The sequence below is a fragment of the Symphodus melops genome (assembly GCF_947650265.1).
Source record: "Symphodus melops genome assembly, chromosome: 21".
NCBI lineage: Eukaryota > Metazoa > Chordata > Actinopteri > Labriformes > Labridae > Symphodus > Symphodus melops.
In genome coordinates this window covers 20,901,012-20,918,858 of record NC_136711.1, presented here as the reverse complement: position 1 = coordinate 20,918,858, position 17,847 = coordinate 20,901,012, and the positions used below count along the sequence as shown (strand labels likewise).

The window sequence follows — 17,847 nt, the reverse complement described above, 5'->3', positions numbered from 1 at the left end:
GCTCTATTCTTTGCAGAGAGGATGAAGTGAAAGTTGGAGGTGTGTGGTTGTGTGTTGTGGTTGTGTGTGTTACTCAGGGCTGCAGCAGATCACCCCCCCCACACACACACACACACACACCTGGCCTGGTGTGTCTTTAGCTCTTTGACAAAGAGAATAGCAGAACTGTGCTTTATTCTGATTCCACTTATAGATTAAACCCAAACTATCATTCAACTACTACACAGTTGGGTTAATAGGACCCTGCAGAACTCACCGTCTTTTATTGTATGTCTGCTTCTACATCTCAGGAAACTAGTGAACTTTAAATGAACAAGCAGAGAACAGATGGCTCATGTAAATGACATCACACAGGCTATGGACGGGAAATGCTCTTCCTCTTGTGTCTTTCCCTTTGCCTCATTTCCTTGTGTCTCTTCATGAATCTCTGGTGAAAAGAACAGAGACACAAAGAACAGATGTGGGATGAATGAGACGTTAGTGACATGGGAACATCAGGTTGATCACCAGCTTTGTAGGACTGAAAAGCAGGATCTCTTATGTCAGGGTTCGTGAAGCCAGATCACCCAAAGAGATCCTGGATATGTGGACCTCACTTCGTAGTCCAGGTCCTAGAACTGCTCGGATCAGATCCTCTCAGATCTGAGCCAGGTACTGCCCACAATTAATCATACAATCAAACATCCTTTGACCTGATAGATACTAAGCGAGTTCAAGTCTCTTTTAGACACCGGTTCACCTGCATGACCTTTGATATTTTCATTAGAATTAGTCTTACTTAAATTAAAACCTCCTGTGTTTTGAATAAACTGTATTTAATGAAAAACAATGATATGTACATATCCAGAACTATTAGGAAACACAGACTGAATACTTTAGTTTCTGCACATCAGGATGAACAACAAATTCAGCTGTCAGGACTCAATGAAGGGCCGGTTTCTGTCAGCATTACAGGCGGTTTGAAAACAGTGTGTAAAGGCGACCTCCTCGTGTTGTGCATCTGTTCTCCAGGAATTCAAGAATGTGGACAGCGAGGAGTACCATGCAGACATGTCCACCTTGGCATCGCCGGCCTCCCAGGGCAGCCCGGATGTCTACATCCTGCCACTTACAGAAGTGTCCCTGCCGGTCGCCAAGCAACCTTCTCGATCAGGTGAGCCAATCTGCTGTTGAAATTCAACATTTAACTATTCCAACCACTAACCCTCGGGTTGCGTTTAAGTCATCCAATCATGATTTAATTTGTGACTTTTTGTCAGTGCTTTGCTATACACGCCCTAAATCATTTGCTGCGTACTGATGCAAAGCTTGCGATACCTTGTATTGAGCCTTAGACATGCAGGAACATCTCAAGTGTGTGAGAGGAATGTCAGAGCGAGGAGAGCTGGCGTCAAAGTTTGTCCCCGGAGTGAGCGCCGCCCTGATGCTGGCCTCGGTCAGCTGGGCCTCCACCTATCCCACAATCCCTCACGGCAGGTCCACACAGAATGAACTCTGTGCTCCTCCACTCTTTTAAACATCTGCCTGTTGCATAATCATGTCCAGGCGGCCAGCCTACACTGCTGCATGAAGGAATGTGAGGCATGCAAGAGCACAAAACCCCAGTGAGAATATTCCTCTTCCTCTGCTTCTGCTGAGATGTGACAGTGGTGCTCATTATGGGTTAACGGGTGGATGCTGCCTGAAAAACGTGAATGCTGTGAGACTTTAAAGGATCCTGCACACACAGGAAATCAGGATTCAGCCTGATCAGATTTCTAACAGTTTAACCCAACTTTTAAAACTCAAACTCACTTTAAGGGACAAGTTGAAGGTGTTTTACTAAAAACCTTCGACATGAAAAAAATGTAGATCAGTCAGAGATGGAGAGTGGAAATCTCATAAACTGAAAACAGCAAACCAACAATATCAACATTTCCACAAATACGAGTGACTCTCTTCCTGCTGGTCCTCTCAGAATGGTGTCTTTTCTGTGAATGATAGAAACAGATGGCAGAGGTCACAGCTTCATAACCGCACCTTCAGGACTGCCCCACCCACTGACATCATTGCTTGCCTGTTTGGAGCTATCATAGTCCACAGCACCCTGCTACTTCACTTTCATTTACTTCTATGAGTACTATCCAGTTAGTTTTCTCTTTTCTGTCCTAGACTGTTGTTAAAATGCAAGTTATTTATACACCAGGGGGGATAGGGAAGGTAAAAGTGTTGTACAGGAGGATCAAATATTCAGACCAAAGCTGAACGTAGACAAAAACAGAAGGACATGAGTTGCAAGCGGTTAAAAACACTTCTTTAGTTTCTATGAGAAAAGTTGTATTTGTGTACCTGGTTCATATATGTTCGAGGGTCTAAACAACTAAAAGAATATTTTGAATGAATGGCTTCATGCCTGCAGTCACAGGCGTTAATGATGACAGCCATATAAAGGTTGATTCTGTGATTAAACAAGAGATCCTTCCTGTCATGTTGTCAGACACTTATCAATCTGAGTCTGTCATTGTTAAACTGTGTATTGTGACAATGGATGCCGTGTAGGTTTAGTTTTAAAAGCCTGTCGTGGTTGAAGGCTTGAGATTCAAAAGAAGCTGAGGTGCACTGGGCTTGTTGAGAAGCTCCTTCTATGATTAGTACTGTTAGAGCTCGGCTCATGGTCCCAGTGCAGGAGCCGCCCTGACACAGCTGTTAGTGCTGCATTCTAAAGACTAATAGAGATCACACCCAATCAGAGGAGACGATAAGGAGCTATGCCTCAACATACACTCAACCACTAACTCACATCCCTGTAACAGCACACACACACACACACACACACACCACACACACACATCCCAGACAGACAGACAGACAGACAGACAGACAGACAGACAGACAGACAGACAGACAGACAGACAGACAGACAGACAGACAGACAGACAGACAGACAGACAGACAGACAGACAGACAGACAGACAGACAGAAAGTATAATTTAGTTTTCTTTTTTTTATAATGAAGTAGAAATCTGAACGTTTTCCTCTTCTGATGGAGATAAATATAATGAACCAAAGATTTAAGAAAAAGTCCAAACATGCATCAGTCTCATTGGTCCCTCATTCAACATGAACCGCTGGCTCTGAAATGAAGGAGCTATGTATGATTAAGAATATTTGAGACCTTTATGATGGAGGAGCTGTGACTCAGTGCCTTCACCGTTATCTCCACAGAGCTGCTGGATAATAGCCCCAGTGTGAGCTCCCTAACTGGTCCTAACTGGTGCCATGCTGGCCTAAGCAGACAGACAATGGAGCTTATTCTACTTCAGGCCGGAGAGAGCGTGAGTGGGTGTCAGGAATGACCAGTCTGGGGAAGGAGACAGGGGCATCCAATATGGCCTCCAGACAGTAACAGGACTGTGTGTTTGTCTGGAGGGGGACCACAGCACCACAAAGATGTGTTTGTCTGAATGTAAGTGTCTTCTTGGGGGACCCAATGAGAAAGAAAGGGATGGATGGATGAAGAGGGGTGAGGGATGGAGGGCGAGTACTGCTGCTGTTAGTCCCGTTTCACTTGGTTGAGCTGAGACGAGATGGTCTGTCAGGCATGTGCAGAAGGCAGGAAGGACTCAGATCATCAGGGTATGCTGACAGAGATGCATCATGGGGCAGAAGCACGGTGGAACAGATCAGTGCCGGATCTGGCTCAATATCAAATAACAGATACATTAGTTTACTGTGTAAACATGGCTGACGTCCATCGGCATGTTTGGATATTTCCTTTGAGAAAGGCTTACTACCAATTGATTGGACAGACAATGGATTCTACAGAGGCCTCTTGATAACCTGTGTGTGCAGCGTTATACTCTTCTCTGTGTACTTTGTATTCTGCTTTGATTCATGTAAGTGAGCTCACATGTAGATCAGATTTTTATCACTTTGAATTTGATCTTTATTATAATCGTAATTGGATCTTATAACCTTTTTGTGAGTTGAGTGATTCTCTTTGCTAGTTTGTATTAACTTACTCAATGACTCATGATGATGTTCAGCTTCACTGCAGTGTGTGTGTTTGTTTGCCATCCTCCACTCTGGTATTGAAGGGTGTCAGGGTTAGGCCACAGATCAGGTCTTCCTCTGGTACGGGGTTGGGTATTGGTAACCCCGACTCCCTGTGAAACAAAGACTGCTAACATAACCCCCCCTCCCCCCTCCCCCCTCCCCCCTTTGGTGAGATTTTATTATCTCATGTGATTAAAAGTCTTTGCGCTCTGGAGTGGTGACACATCATCCATATTTCTGGAAACATTTTTTCACTGATCTAAAAACAGTCAGCAGTGATTTGATTTATAGAAGAATGCTTCATATTCCAAATAAAGGGCTTTGCAAAGACCAAAATGTGTGATGGAGGATGATCCATCACAGTAACCCCCTGTGCTCTCTTTGTCTGTTCAGTCCAGATCCTAAAGGTCTCAGATCTCGGACGCCACAGTTTGATCTACCTGAAAGAGATTGGGAGTGGCTGGTTTGGCAAGGTAAGCTTCAATCTTCATAACTTCTCTCAGTAGTTTCTGTCACTTATGCTGTCCCTGCAGCTACCTGCCAGGTAGATCAAACGCAGCACCATTGACTCTAACATCAGGCATGTTGAGTGTTTGCTGCGTTTAGAAGCGAGTTAGTTGAAAATGGCAGACATGCTGAGTTATCTGTGAAGTTTGATTGCATGATGCCTTCCTAATCCAATTGCCTTTGACGTCACCTCTCCACACACCTGTTTAACTTTACCATGATATTAGAAGCTCCCTCTGTAGGCAGAGCCATGTGATGTGGTTCCATGTTTTTACAACCAGATAACACGTTGTTGTTGTTGTTGTTGTTCTCTCCCCCTCTCTCTCTGTGTCTGATTCTTTTCCTTTTCATACTGTTCATTCATGAATTCACATCCATCCTCTCCTCCTTCTGTGCCTTGACTGGGTATGTCCACCTGTTGGTGTGTTTGTTTTTGTCTGCGCTGTCTTTGAATTTGTTGAACTCTTGCATGGCTGCCCTGTCTCTGTTTGTCTGTCTTTCTGTGACGGTCATTCCTACTCCATGCTTTATTGTTTTTTTGTGTGTGTATATGTCTTTACGTTTTTGTGTTGTCCCCTGTGTGTACATGCCTCTATCTGTACTGTTTCAGGTTCTGCTGGGGGAGGTGAACACAGGCCTGAATACCACCCAGGTCATAGTGAAGGAGCTCAAGACTAGCTCCAGTGTTCAGGACCAGATGCATTTTCTGGAGGAAGCACAGCCTTACCGGTAAAAAACAAACACACCATGATACTTCTTTGGTTCAGTGTCTCTGTTCTCCTTCTGCCAGTGATGGTAAAGTCACTGATGGGGGTTAGGGTATGTTTTTTTGTTGTTGTTTTTTTAAGTTTATTTTAAAAAACATGCTAAATGATACATTCATGAAAGAAGTGAACCCTGATTACAGGTCTCCTTCCATGCAGCCTGCTGCTCACTTTTTAAACATTTGGGTTAGAGAAAATAGATCACAATACAGGGTGTAATTGGTTGCTGAGCTTCCTTGACGACAAGTTGCTTCCAAGTTAATAGGTCAGGATGCATTGCGAGGGGATGCACAGTGAGGGGCTTCACAGTGAGGTCACAGTGAGGGGCTTCACAGTGAGGTCACAGTGAGGGGCTTCACAGTGAGGTCACAGTGAGGTCACAGTGAGGGGCTTCACAGTGAGGTCACAGTGAGAGGCTTCACAGTGAGGGGCTTCACAGTGAGGGGCTTCACAGTGAGAGGCTTCACAGTGAGGTCACAGTGAGGGGCTTCACAGTGAGGGGCTTCACAGTGAGGTCACAGTGAGGGGCTTCACAGTGAGGTCACAGTGAGGTCACAGTGAGGGGCTTCACAGTGAGGTCACAGTGAGGTCACAGTGAGAGGCTTCACAGTGAGGTCACAGTGAGGGGCTTCACAGTGAGGTCACAGTGAGGGGCTTCACAGTGAGGTCACAGTGAGGGGCTTCACAGTGAGGTCACAGTGAGGGGCTTCACAGTGAGGTCACAGGGAGGTCACAGTGAGGGGCTTCACAGTGAGGTCACAGTGAGGGGCTTCACAGTGAGGGGCTTCACAGTGAGGTCACAGTGAGGTCACAGTGAGGTCACAGTGAGAGGCTTCACAGTGAGGTCACAGTGAGGGGCTTCACAGTGAGGTCACAGTGAGGGGCTTCACAGTGAGGTCACAGTGAGAGGCTTCACAGTGAGGTCACAGTGAGGTCACAGTGAGAGGCTTCACAGTGAGGTCACAGTGAGGGGCCCCTCACTGTTTCTGAGAACAATAATCAAACTGTGTGTTTTTCTCATATATATGAGTGCACAATAAGGTCTGAGATCTAACCTTCTGCAGTGTGTTGTGTGATCATCTCATGTTCTTGCTCTCCTCTGTAGCACCCTGCAGCACCCTGCTCTGATGCACTGTTTGGCCCAGTGCACCGAGGTCACTCCATATCTGCTGGTAATGGAGTTTTGCCCACTGGTGAGTATCCAAACCGACAGGCCAGGTGTGCTTAGCACAGCTTCAAGTGAATGTTAACGAGTTAATACATGACTAGTGTGAAGCTGACACAACCCTGCTGTGTTCTCCCACTTCATTAAAGAGTTCTTGAAAACCACTGTAGCATGGCTGTGGCTGTGCTGCTCAGAGTTTTAACTAAAGGCTGTATCACATTAGGTCCATAAAGTTTATTTTAAAGAAATGTATTGTGCCCTTGGAAAGTCTTTTGCTTTTAAAGTCTGTGCTATATATTTTCACTAATTGTCTACATTGTGGATCAAGAACCTTCTGTAATATTTAGTTTATGGAATTTTGTCGCAAATTACTTTTGGGGTTAGGAATAACGGATTATGAATGAAAACGGTCTTGGCAGCTTCTGTCAAGTTAATTGGCAATCAAGCTCAAAGTCACCACTATATAATACTGCACCGACTAATCCAGCCTCCGTTACACTCCACTTATAAAGTCAGGATTGATCAGGTCAAGATTTATACATGCTGACTTCTGTGGCATCATTGAAATAAGTTTTCTTTTATTTGATGTCTGTCAGGTCTTAATTCACATGGTAATGCTGCCCTCCAGTGGTCAGAGGTTGTAATGCACACATATATATTTGTCTTCTTCGCTGTATCTAGGGTGATGTGAAGGGTTACCTCCGAAGCTGCAGGACTGCAGAGACCATGACCCCAGAGCCCTTGATTCTTCAACGGATGGCCTGTGACATCGCCTCCGGACTCTTACACCTGCACAAAAACAACTTCACACATAGGTACTGAATTATTTCTGCTTTTAGACAATACATGAACACTGGGTGAAGCTAGCATCTTGATATAATCTGAGAAATCTTTTGCTCCTTGGTTGCTTTCTGGAACAATATCCTGGTGCTGCCTGAGTGTTCTTTATAGACTCCAGCATCAGTGATTTTGTTGCAGGCGGTGGCCGTCATCTCCAGAAGAGTTCAGAGCTCCATTTAGTCTGCAGCACATTTCTCATAGACACTCCAGTTACATGTTTTTGTCCATAATAAAGGAGAACTGGGCCAAATAATATTTCAGCTGACTTTGAGTCAGAGTTCATCTAGGCCGTTGCAACATTTCTCCTAGTTTAATCATGACTGTCATACAATGTTCAGATCCTATTTAGTATGTTTGTATGAATACATTAGAAATAACTACTGTTTCCCCTCCTCTTCCTCATACCCCCCCCTCCCTCTTTGTCACCAGTGACCTGGCTTTGAGAAACTGCTTGTTGACTGCTAACGTCTCAGTGAAGATTGGAGATTATGGTCTGTCCCACACCACGTACAAGGTCTGTTTATCAGATAGAAATATGCAAATATAACAATCACAAGAGTATTACTATGTCAGTGTTTGGCTCTGGTGGACCATATTTAGTCCAAATTAGAAGAAGTATATTACAAAGTGGGATTGCTTTGGGTTACCTGTTGATAAATTTCCTACTGTCAGGATGATTACTACCTGACCTCAGATCAGATGTACGTGCCGCTGCGTTGGATTGCTCCAGAGCTCGTCAATGTTGTGAATGGAAACCTGCTGGTGGCTGAGCAGACCCAACAGACCAACATGTGGTAAATATAAGTCTTTGTTTAATTCAATTGGTTTATAAAATACAACAAACTTAAGTGTATTGTGCCTAAATCTATTTATTTGATGTGATACATTTTAATAATCCCAAAGTGAACCTAGCTTTACATGGTGTTACTGAGATTAGATGCACCAACAGGACCTGTAGACCTGCATTAAAGAAGAGGTGTCAGCATGGAGGGCCACACAAGGGGGGCACTCCTGAGCTGATGGGGGTACAGTTTGTTGCCTAAGGGCAAGTACTCTGGGAGTAAACTACCATTGTTGTTTTTTTTTCTTCTATATTTTTGTTCGTTCATTTTTTAAATTCTGGGTTAGTGTTAAAGAAAACATTTCGCATTTTGGAAAGAATCCACTGTAGCTTTAGTCTATCGCTTCTGTTAAGGACATCGGTACCAAACAGGGACACACACTGTGGAAAACAAAAATGTATATTATTAGGTGTGCTTACAAATGACAAACGCTCCAGACATATTTGAGTTTTGCCTCATAGCAAATATCTGGATGTCATTTTCTTTCTTTTTTATTGCATTTCAATAAATCCTTGAAACCGGAATTACAGGGTAGCGTGAACAAAAGTCAGTCTTTCAAATACAACCTCATTCTATCAGGACATGAAATGAAAAAGTCAGAATAAATCAAACATGGGCAAAATGATGAAAACAGACCTTTCTGCGCATTTGTAAATTTCTGAACAGGAAGGCAGCATAGAAGATAACCCATTTCAGGGAATATGAAAAGTAAGCATGCAGAATGAGAGTGACACATATTGTTTTCATTTCTGTTTCATGTTTTTTCAACACAATCGTCCATATTGTCCTCTGTCTCAGGTCTCTTGGTGTGACAATCTGGGAGCTTTTCGAACTGGGAAATCAGCCATACAGAAACTACTCTGACAAACAAGTCCTGAACTACGCTGTGAGGGAGCAGCAGCTGAGACTGCCCAAACCTCTACTCAAAGTTCCCCTGGCTGAGCGCTGGTTGGCCACACACAAAACACATACAAACACACCTTTGACAAATTGAACACCTAAAAAACATGTAGACATAATATATACAATAAAGTTTCTCTGATTGGATTGTAATTTGTTCTACTAATTTTATGCTCATCCCACAGAATTCCACAGACAGTTTTCCTGATTTCTCTTTGTTGCCACCCCCTTTTTTAAAACTTCATGAATTAGTTAGTTATTAGTTAGTTACTTTATTAATATTTTTTTTATCATAGAAACAAGCTAGGGCTCCTTTGATTCCCATCATCAGAAACATTTGTGGAATTGGATGCTCCCTGTCATTAGTATTTTTTTCATTCAATCTTATGTTGTCAGGTATGAAGTGATGCAGTTCTGCTGGCTCCAGCCTGATCAGAGACCCAATGCTGAGGAAGTCCACCTGCTGCTTAGCTACTTGTGTGCCAAGGGGGCCAGTGAGGCCGAAGAGGAATTTGAGAGGCGGTGGAAGTCCATGCGACCCAATACTGGATTCAACAGCCACAATGGGGCCTCAGCAATAACACACGACCACCCCTTATCTACCAACTCCTCTTTCCCTCTGCTTGAGCAATTTTCAGCTGGTGATGGCTACCAGTCAGAATCAGGGGATGATATTCTAACTGTCACTGAGACCAGTCACGGTCTGAACTTTGAGTATAAGTGGGAACAAGCAAGGGCAGACCAGTCATACAGAGCTCCAGACTCCTGTAGTACCCTGGGTCAGGTTAAACACCATTGTCAGGAACCATTTTACCCACCAGGGGGCATTGTGGGAGGCTGCCCTCTGGAGTGCCTCAGCCATTCAGTATCCCCATCATACTGCCAACCAAATCATTTACATGCACCAGGTGTACTTCCTGTCCTCAGTGCCCATAGTCCATCAGTAGGCAGTGAATACTACATCCGGATTGAAGAGCCAGTGGACTGTAACATCGACTTGGACTACACCATGTGCTCTTACAGCCCAGACTACCAAGGCAGCAGTGGAAGCTTTTTGACTGGGAGTGCAGACTCTGGTGAATACATAGCTTGCCCTTCACAAGCAAAGAGCATGGGTCCCTATTGGACAGCAGACATGCATAAGGAAAAGTTTGATTCAAATGACTCGAGTCCCGCCATCTCCCTGACAATGGAGCCTCTTTTAGGGAAAGTGTCAGACAGTAGCCCATTGAGACCTTGGGAGTCTAGTCACTATGTTTCCTATAAAGACCGAGATGGGGGTTACTACTATGAGCATTCACCCTCACTGGGACAGAATAGTTTTATGATCGGAAGTGAGCCCAACAGAGGCCATCACCTGGAAAGCTGGGGGTCAAGGAGCCTTCGCCAGGCCTTGGGTGAGTTGGAGAACCCCCTCGGTATATCTCCCTCTGTGAGCAGTCCGCCTCAACAGGCCTACAGAGACGCGTACCTTGATACAAGTCAGACCTCCATCATAGGAAAGAACATAACAGGTGGCTATTACGACATGATGGGCTCCTTGAGGAAAACGATGCCAAGCCATACCAGGCACAACAGCAACTCAGTTAGTATCAACATGGAGACAGAGAGGACGCTCTTCATCAGGCAAAGAGACAGTGATTCAGAGGAGGAAGAAGAGGACATGTTTGTGGAGAGACACACCTGCAACACTTGGCCTTCAAAGCAGCACCACTGCAGCGGAGGTCACCACAGACGGGTGAGCCACAGCTGTAGACAGGATTCTTATGTAGACTTCCACTACACAATGCCAAGTACAGACATTGAAGACTCCTGGCCCGAAGACCACAGCCTGGCCTTCCATTCTCTACCCAAACCCATTGACTATCTGGAGCCACGTCAGGCCAAAGATAACAGTACCTGCCTCAGTCTGAGTAAACATCATGCAATGGTGCCCTCAGAAAACTGCAATGCCTACATCTACCTGTGCCATGAAGGAGAGACTCACGTGCCAGCCCCAGGAGAGTGCTGCCACTCGCACTTTGTTGATCCACTCACAGGCTTGCTTGTCAGAAACAACAGCTATAGTTATAGCTACAGTCCCTGCAGCTACATCAGTGATAAGGTCATTGACATCCAAAGCAATGAGGAGATGATTAATCTGTCACCAGCTCCAGGGGGTCCAATTGTGCCCAAACCTGCCTTGATTAAGACTGGGGAGAGAAGAGGGCAGTATGTTGACCTTAGTGATGGTGATACACTATTTAAGGAGAAGAGGGAGGATGTAATCAAAGAAAATCCAATCATGCAAAACCCAACAGAGCCTGAAAAAAAAGAGGTTACCCTGACAATGACAAAAACTGCTTCTCCTCCTGCTGACAACATGCATGTGATGGTGGCCCTTGCAGATCCACAGTCAGAGCCGAGTCAAACTGGAGATAGCGGTGTTGACCGAGGAGGATCCAGTGTCAGCCTTGCAGACATCTTGGACTGCAGTGATGATGACGAGGATGGTGACGTCACAGATGATATCACTGATGTAACATCAGGCATCTTTGCTGATGAGTCCAGCAAGCTGAACGCTTCTCCTGCCTTCAAGTTGCTTCAAAAGCAAGTAGGAACTCCTGATTCCATGGATTCGATAGAGCTGCCATCTGCTTCTGGTTCTTGTGAAGGCTTAAGTCCTGCATCCTCCTACCCATCAAGCTCACCTAAAGCCATGGACAGTGGCTATGACACAGAAAATAATGAGAGCCCTGAGTTTGTGCCCAAAGAGCCTCATGATCCCCGTGATCAATGTATGGGATCACCAATTCTTGATACAAGCCTGGAAGAAGAAAAGTTGCTGAAAGAGCACGATGCCAGGTCTAAAGTAGAGCCCACAGAGCATAAACAATTAATGAGTGAAGATTTATTCCCCTCACAGACAGGTGATCACATCCTCTTACCACTGAGCGACAAGACTCCATACAGGGACTCTGCTTACTTTTCAGACTATGAGAATGAAAGGCAGCCTAGAGATGAAGAACTTTCAGAGACAGTTAGAGAGCAAAAAAATCTTGAAAAGGAACCAAACGTGGAAGAAAAGAAGGGGGAGACGATGAAGAATGAAGAGGAAAAAGAAGTGAAGGACACTGAAACAAACAAAGACATAACACTTGAAATGGAAGCAACACTAACTGAAGGCACAGACTCCTCTTCACTACCAGAGATGGAATCATACTTGAGAGATGATTGTGATGAGGATGAGATATTGGATTTACCACCAGAGCCCTCTGATGCTGCTTCCATATCTGGGCTGGATGAATGGCCATCTCAAGACGACAGCTCTTCCCTGGGTGACTGGGCAGCTGAGGTGGTGGGGGCCATGGAAGAAGCCCTTGGTGCCCTGAATGCAACTTGTATCTCCAGTGAAAAGTCAGAGGAGAAGGAGGAAGGGACAGAAAATGCTGTTCAAGATTTAGATACAACTGAAGAGAGAGAAGACAAGACGACTGTAAACAAACAACCAGGTATATTACATGAAACCCTGCACACTTTAACAAAAGATGAAGTGGCCCTGCAGCACGTGGCAACCAGACGATTTTCTTCTTCTTCTCCTCCACCTCCATCCACCTCTTGCCCTACGCTACTGACAATAGAGGGCCGAGTATCTCCAGCAGATGGAGAAGAGGCAGATGAGGAGGACGATCACACTGATGATAGCGATGAATCTGATGAGGAGCTGAGAACTTATAATATGCAAGAGCAGAGTACAGGAGAGGAGAGTGAAGATGAGTGCCACCCGGTGCCCATCGTGGTAAGCGACAACAGCGAGGCCCACAAACTGCGCAGCCTCCTTAAGATGCCAATCATGCTGACGACAGAGAACACAGAGGAGGAGCTGGAATGCAAGAAGAAGACTGTGTCTTTTTTCGACGACGTCACTGTCTATCTGTTTGATCAGGTAAGAGGCAGAAAGGGTCTTGTCATATACTTAGTCATCATTGCACGTCAAATAAAGTGAAATTTAGCTTGGCAGCAATCAACCTATAGCAACATTAAAGTGTGTATGTGCACAAATACACAAACATTGCTTTAATATAAGAAATAGAACAATGCACCTGTTAAATTAGGAGCAATATTATAAAAGGTAATGTTAATAAATCCTTCACAGTCTCCAGATATGTTGATGTTCTTTACACATGCAGGATTATTGCACTTGATCGTCATATGGTTCTTATAACATTCATCTAGTTAGCATGTGGCTAAATGTAAAGTTTGGTTTGTTGATACCCGCAGATAAAATATTATTTTTTGTTTTTATAATCTCTTTTTTATTTTTGGTTCGAAATATAGTCAATAATTCATATCCACCAAATCATAGCATGTGCCCCTCAATTTAATCAGATGATCTGCTGCCCCCTGTTGGAAGTTCACACAGTTTAAACAAAAACCATTTTGTCTCCTTCTACATGACTCTCTTTACCACCAGGAAAGTCCAACTAAGGAGCTGACTGAACATGGCCTCTCATTAGAAGCAGAAAGTCCGAGTTCCAGCAAATCCCAGGACAGAGTTGCAGCCTCGGACGACTCTTCAGATGGGAACCTCTCAGAGGAGAGTACGTATAAGAAATGACCTCTGTTTGAATTGCTCAGTCGATGTGCTTCAGCATCATGAAAATCAGTTCTTACAAATATTTTTTAATTGCTGTCAGGTGCTGGATATGAGTGGGAGGACGACTTCCCCCTGCTCCCCTTACCAACTTTTTCAGTGACATCTGACTCACTACCACCTTGCTTTGTCCCCAAAGCTCAAAACCCCAAACTAGCAGTACAGTTCTCCCGCTTCACTGTCTCCCCCTCGAGCATCTCCCGTTTCTCCATCACTCACATTTCTGACTCTGACATGGACTCCATAGGAGGTGAGGAACCTGCTTATTCAACCCCACTGTGGTTGTGGTTAGTTTATCGATGTTGCCTTGTACTGCTTTTTGTGTAGGTCTAGAATTAGTGCTACATTGGTTTTCTGATTGTGTTATTTTTTTACGTATTCATTTTTAGCAAAGACACGTGCAGTAAACATTGTTTCCTATTTTAAAAACAAAGTAGATGCTGTGCAGAAACGTTTCTAGCCTTGGCTCATTTGCTGGTGAGGCATTTATGATTAAACGGATTTGTTAGACTAAAATTACTGAAACATTGATGCTATACAAATACAGACATTATGAACTCAATAGAAATAAGAGACTAAACGAGATTAAACAGTAAAACAATTATTCAAGGAATTCAGTGCTCTCAAACTTGCTTTAGTTTCAGCCACTGTTTTACTTATGTCTTAAAAACCTTAAACTCTGACAGTTTTTTTAAGTTCAGATGGTAGTGTGTTCCAGAGGTGTGTTCCTCTTACTCATAAAGGTGACTGCTAACATCTGAGCATTAATGACCAAGTGAAACGGAAGAACTGTTATTATTCAATAATACTTCATGAGTACTTGATGTGTGTTTGCTAAATCTCTGTATGGTTTGTATTAGCAGGAAGCAGCGAAGATGGAGATAAAGAGTAGAGAGCACCGTGGATGTTCACCGCCTCTTTATGAAGATGACATGGCCTACTAGCATGAATTCTTTTTTTTCCTTTTAGAAACACAAGACAGTGCCTCATATCGCCTGTGGACCCTTTTTAAAGGTCCTTCCTGCTACAGCATTGGACCTAAGCTGTTTTGCATACTAAAAAGAGAATAGATGAAGTGTGCAGACATGAAGCTAAACTGTATGGATGATATCAAGTACATATGAAGGGAAACTTGTACGTTGAGCTGTGCATATTTTTGGGATCAAAGAGACTACACTACAAGTATGGATGTTTGAAAGCATCAAATTCTTCACCTCTTACACTTCTTATTTATTTATTATTATCTTATGATGCAGTCAGGAGAGTGTGAAGCCTTCATGGACAATAAAATGCAAACTGTTGCTAAGTAAAAGACACAAAGACAAGGATCAGCACTTTGAACAATACTGTACAGCTTCACAACAAATGCTTGAGGAAACTGATTTAATGTCCTTAAGAATATCCATGAGAAATTAGTGTTATCAGTAATATAACATTTAGATTTGGATTCATTTAAAGACTCACGTGAAAAAAGGAAGCAAAGGGATCGAGTATTTAGTTTAAGGATCAGCTGAACAAACAAGGAAAAGGTAATATTTTGTGATTTCTCTTTCATGTTTTATTAGAACCACTACTGTACTGTTTGACATAAATGTATGTGGCTCATGGTTTCTGCCAGTCTGAATGCCAGCACCCCCATCAAAAACCAACCCTCTGTCCTAAACATTGGACTTAACATTTTGACTTTGGTGGCAAGACAACAAAGGACAACTTTTCAGACTACAATCTTTTTTAAGGTTAAACTGTTTCTTATAGCAATGCATGGTTCAACAATACCTAAAGAATACATGGCTTTGAAAAAAGAGATCTTGTTTTCTGTTTTGGGGTTGAGAGATAGATAGATAGATAGATAGATAGATAGATAGATAGATAGATAGATAGATAGATAGATAGATAGATAGATAGATAGATAGATAGATAGATAGATAGATAGATAGATAGATAGATAGATAGATAGATAGATAGATAGATAGATAGATAGATAGATAGATAGATAGATAGATAGATAGATACTTTATTGATCCCGAGGGAAATTCAGGAAACATAATGTGTTTGAAATGTAAAGAAATCAATTGTCATGTTACAAAACAAATGTATTCTTAAACTTAAGATCTGTAGAGTGCAGATTCTGAGTTACACTGATGCAAAGATCGAGTAAATATTATATTACCAGAAAGCTGTTACGCTGATTTGCAACAATAATAACAAAAGCCAAGTACAATCACAGACATTACAGGGATAGAAAATAAGGGGGCACCTGTGTTTGAAAGTATAGGCCTACATTGACACTCTCCACAAGCCAATATATCCAAATTCAGGGTCCGAGATGCTGCACAAAGATACAAATCAGGCTGTTCACTTCGGTTTTTATGTGTATAAACAAAGACTGTGCATTTTGTATTTACAAAACGAAACATTATTTATCCACAATGAGCTCCTGTCTAGGGTGTGTCCAGACTTTTTTGACTTTTTTGATTTTGACTGGTAGAGGCTGCAGAGTAAAGAGTCCATCAGTATTAACTCATCCATTCATACACATTCACACACTGATGGTAGAGGCTGCTGCAGAGTCCATCAGTATTAACTCATCCATTCATACACATTCACACACTGATGGTAGAGGCTGCTGCAGAGTGAAGAGTCTATCAGTATTAACTCATCCATTCACACACATTCACACACTGATGGTAGAGGCTGCTGCAGAGTAAAGAGTCCGTCAGTATTAACTCATCCATTCATACACATTCACACACTGATGGTAGAGGCTGCTGCAGAGTGAAGAGTCCATCAGTATTAACTCATCCATTCATACACATTCACACACTGATGGTAGAGGCTGCTGCAGAGTAAAGAGTCCATCAGTATTAACTCATCCATTCATACACATTCACACACTGATGGTAGAGGCTGCTGCAGAGTGAAGAGTCCATCAGTATTAACTCATCCATTTATTCATTCATTCATACATATTCATAAGGAGCAACTTGGTGTTAAGTATCTTGCTCAAGGATACATTGGACATTCGGCTGTAGGAGCTGGGGATTAAACCCTCGACTGTTTGAGAGACAACCAACTCTACAACTGATCCACAGCCGGCTGGAACATTACAAGTTAGTTAAGTTTAAGTCTTAAATAGATGTTTGAAATGGATGTGCAAATTATTCATTCACCATTTAAAGTCCTAACAAAGGAAGGGTTTCTGCATTGTCATGAAAAGAAAACTATTAGGAGCCTGTCGTGACACAAAAGGAAATGTTGATTTTACACAGGTTTAGCTTCTGACAAGGCGATAGCCTATCATAGGATTTTAGGATGGCACCAGGCTTTCTGTTGTGCCCTGGTCACGCTTCTAGACATGCCCATGGTTCGTGCCCATTTCTATCATGTATTCTGTTGTGAGTCCACCTGACTCATCTTTTCCGGTCATAAGCTGTAAATTCGCTGCACTGAGTTTCTCGCCTCTTGTACTTGAATCTGAATCTCCTAACCTCTCTAGTATAAAGGGCGTTTGTTAAGTGTGGGTTTTAGATGACAATACATTGAACTAAAAATCTATGACAATTGGACATATATTGTTAATCTTTGATCAGCTGTTTGATGCTGATGGAGGGCTGCTGTCATTATTATGAAGACTCCCAGTGTGGAAGGTTGTTGAGTTGTTGTTTAGTCTGCTGTTTTAAAGCGGGTGTTTCTGGAGCCTCAAAGACAGAAGAGTGGAGCTATAAAACACCTGATGAGCAACATGTAGTGTTTGTTAGAGTTAGAGTTATTGTTGGGTGTAACCCATGAACCACTTTTTAACTGCTGTCTCTGATATTTCTGTATCTAGACAAGAAACACTTTCTAGAGTATCAATGTACCGTTCCTTTAAAGGAAGGAAGTCTCGTCCATTTCTTGTTGCCAAAGAGATCTTGTGTTGTAGTCCAGTGGGGGGAAACAGGAGACTGTATTTACCCGACATGCAGAATGACAGAATGAAAGAGCAGCTGTGACCTGCTGGAGAGGTTTTTGCTGACCTGGTCACATCAGTACTTTCTGTTTTCCTTCTAACAAATCTAAATAAAGTTAATTTTACACATCTAATCACGTTTTCTATTGTTTGTTAATCAGTTTTTAACAGAGAGGATTCTGCATTCACACCAGGAAGAACAGACTACTACG

At 43.0% G+C, this 17,847-nt stretch overlaps 1 protein-coding gene across 4 annotated transcripts in view; it reads left to right on the top strand.

Moving 5' to 3' along the window:
* Positions 1-15,526, top strand: part of aatkb (apoptosis-associated tyrosine kinase b) — a 40,409-nt gene extending 24,883 nt beyond the window's left edge. For 2 of the 4 annotated variants that reach the window (XM_079334216.1, XM_079334218.1), the window contains 12 exons: positions 1,012-1,153; positions 4,429-4,508; positions 5,153-5,271; positions 6,412-6,499; positions 7,153-7,286; positions 7,741-7,825; positions 7,984-8,105; positions 8,952-9,101; positions 9,450-12,978; positions 13,507-13,633; positions 13,730-13,936; positions 14,547-15,525. In XM_079334216.1, the coding sequence (XP_079190342.1) occupies positions 1,012-1,153; positions 4,429-4,508; positions 5,153-5,271; positions 6,412-6,499; positions 7,153-7,286; positions 7,741-7,825; positions 7,984-8,105; positions 8,952-9,101; positions 9,450-12,978; positions 13,507-13,633; positions 13,730-13,936; positions 14,547-14,578 (4,815 nt within the window). In that variant the 3' untranslated portion in view covers positions 14,579-15,525. Of the gene's footprint in view, positions 1-1,011; positions 1,154-3,414; positions 3,446-4,428; positions 4,509-5,152; positions 5,272-6,411; positions 6,500-7,152; positions 7,287-7,740; positions 7,826-7,983; positions 8,106-8,951; positions 9,102-9,449; positions 12,979-13,506; positions 13,634-13,729; positions 13,937-14,546 lie in introns of those variants that run through there. The other 2 variants (XM_079334217.1, XM_079334219.1) reach the window with 2 other exon arrangements.
* Positions 15,527-17,847: the final 2,321 nt, after the last annotated feature.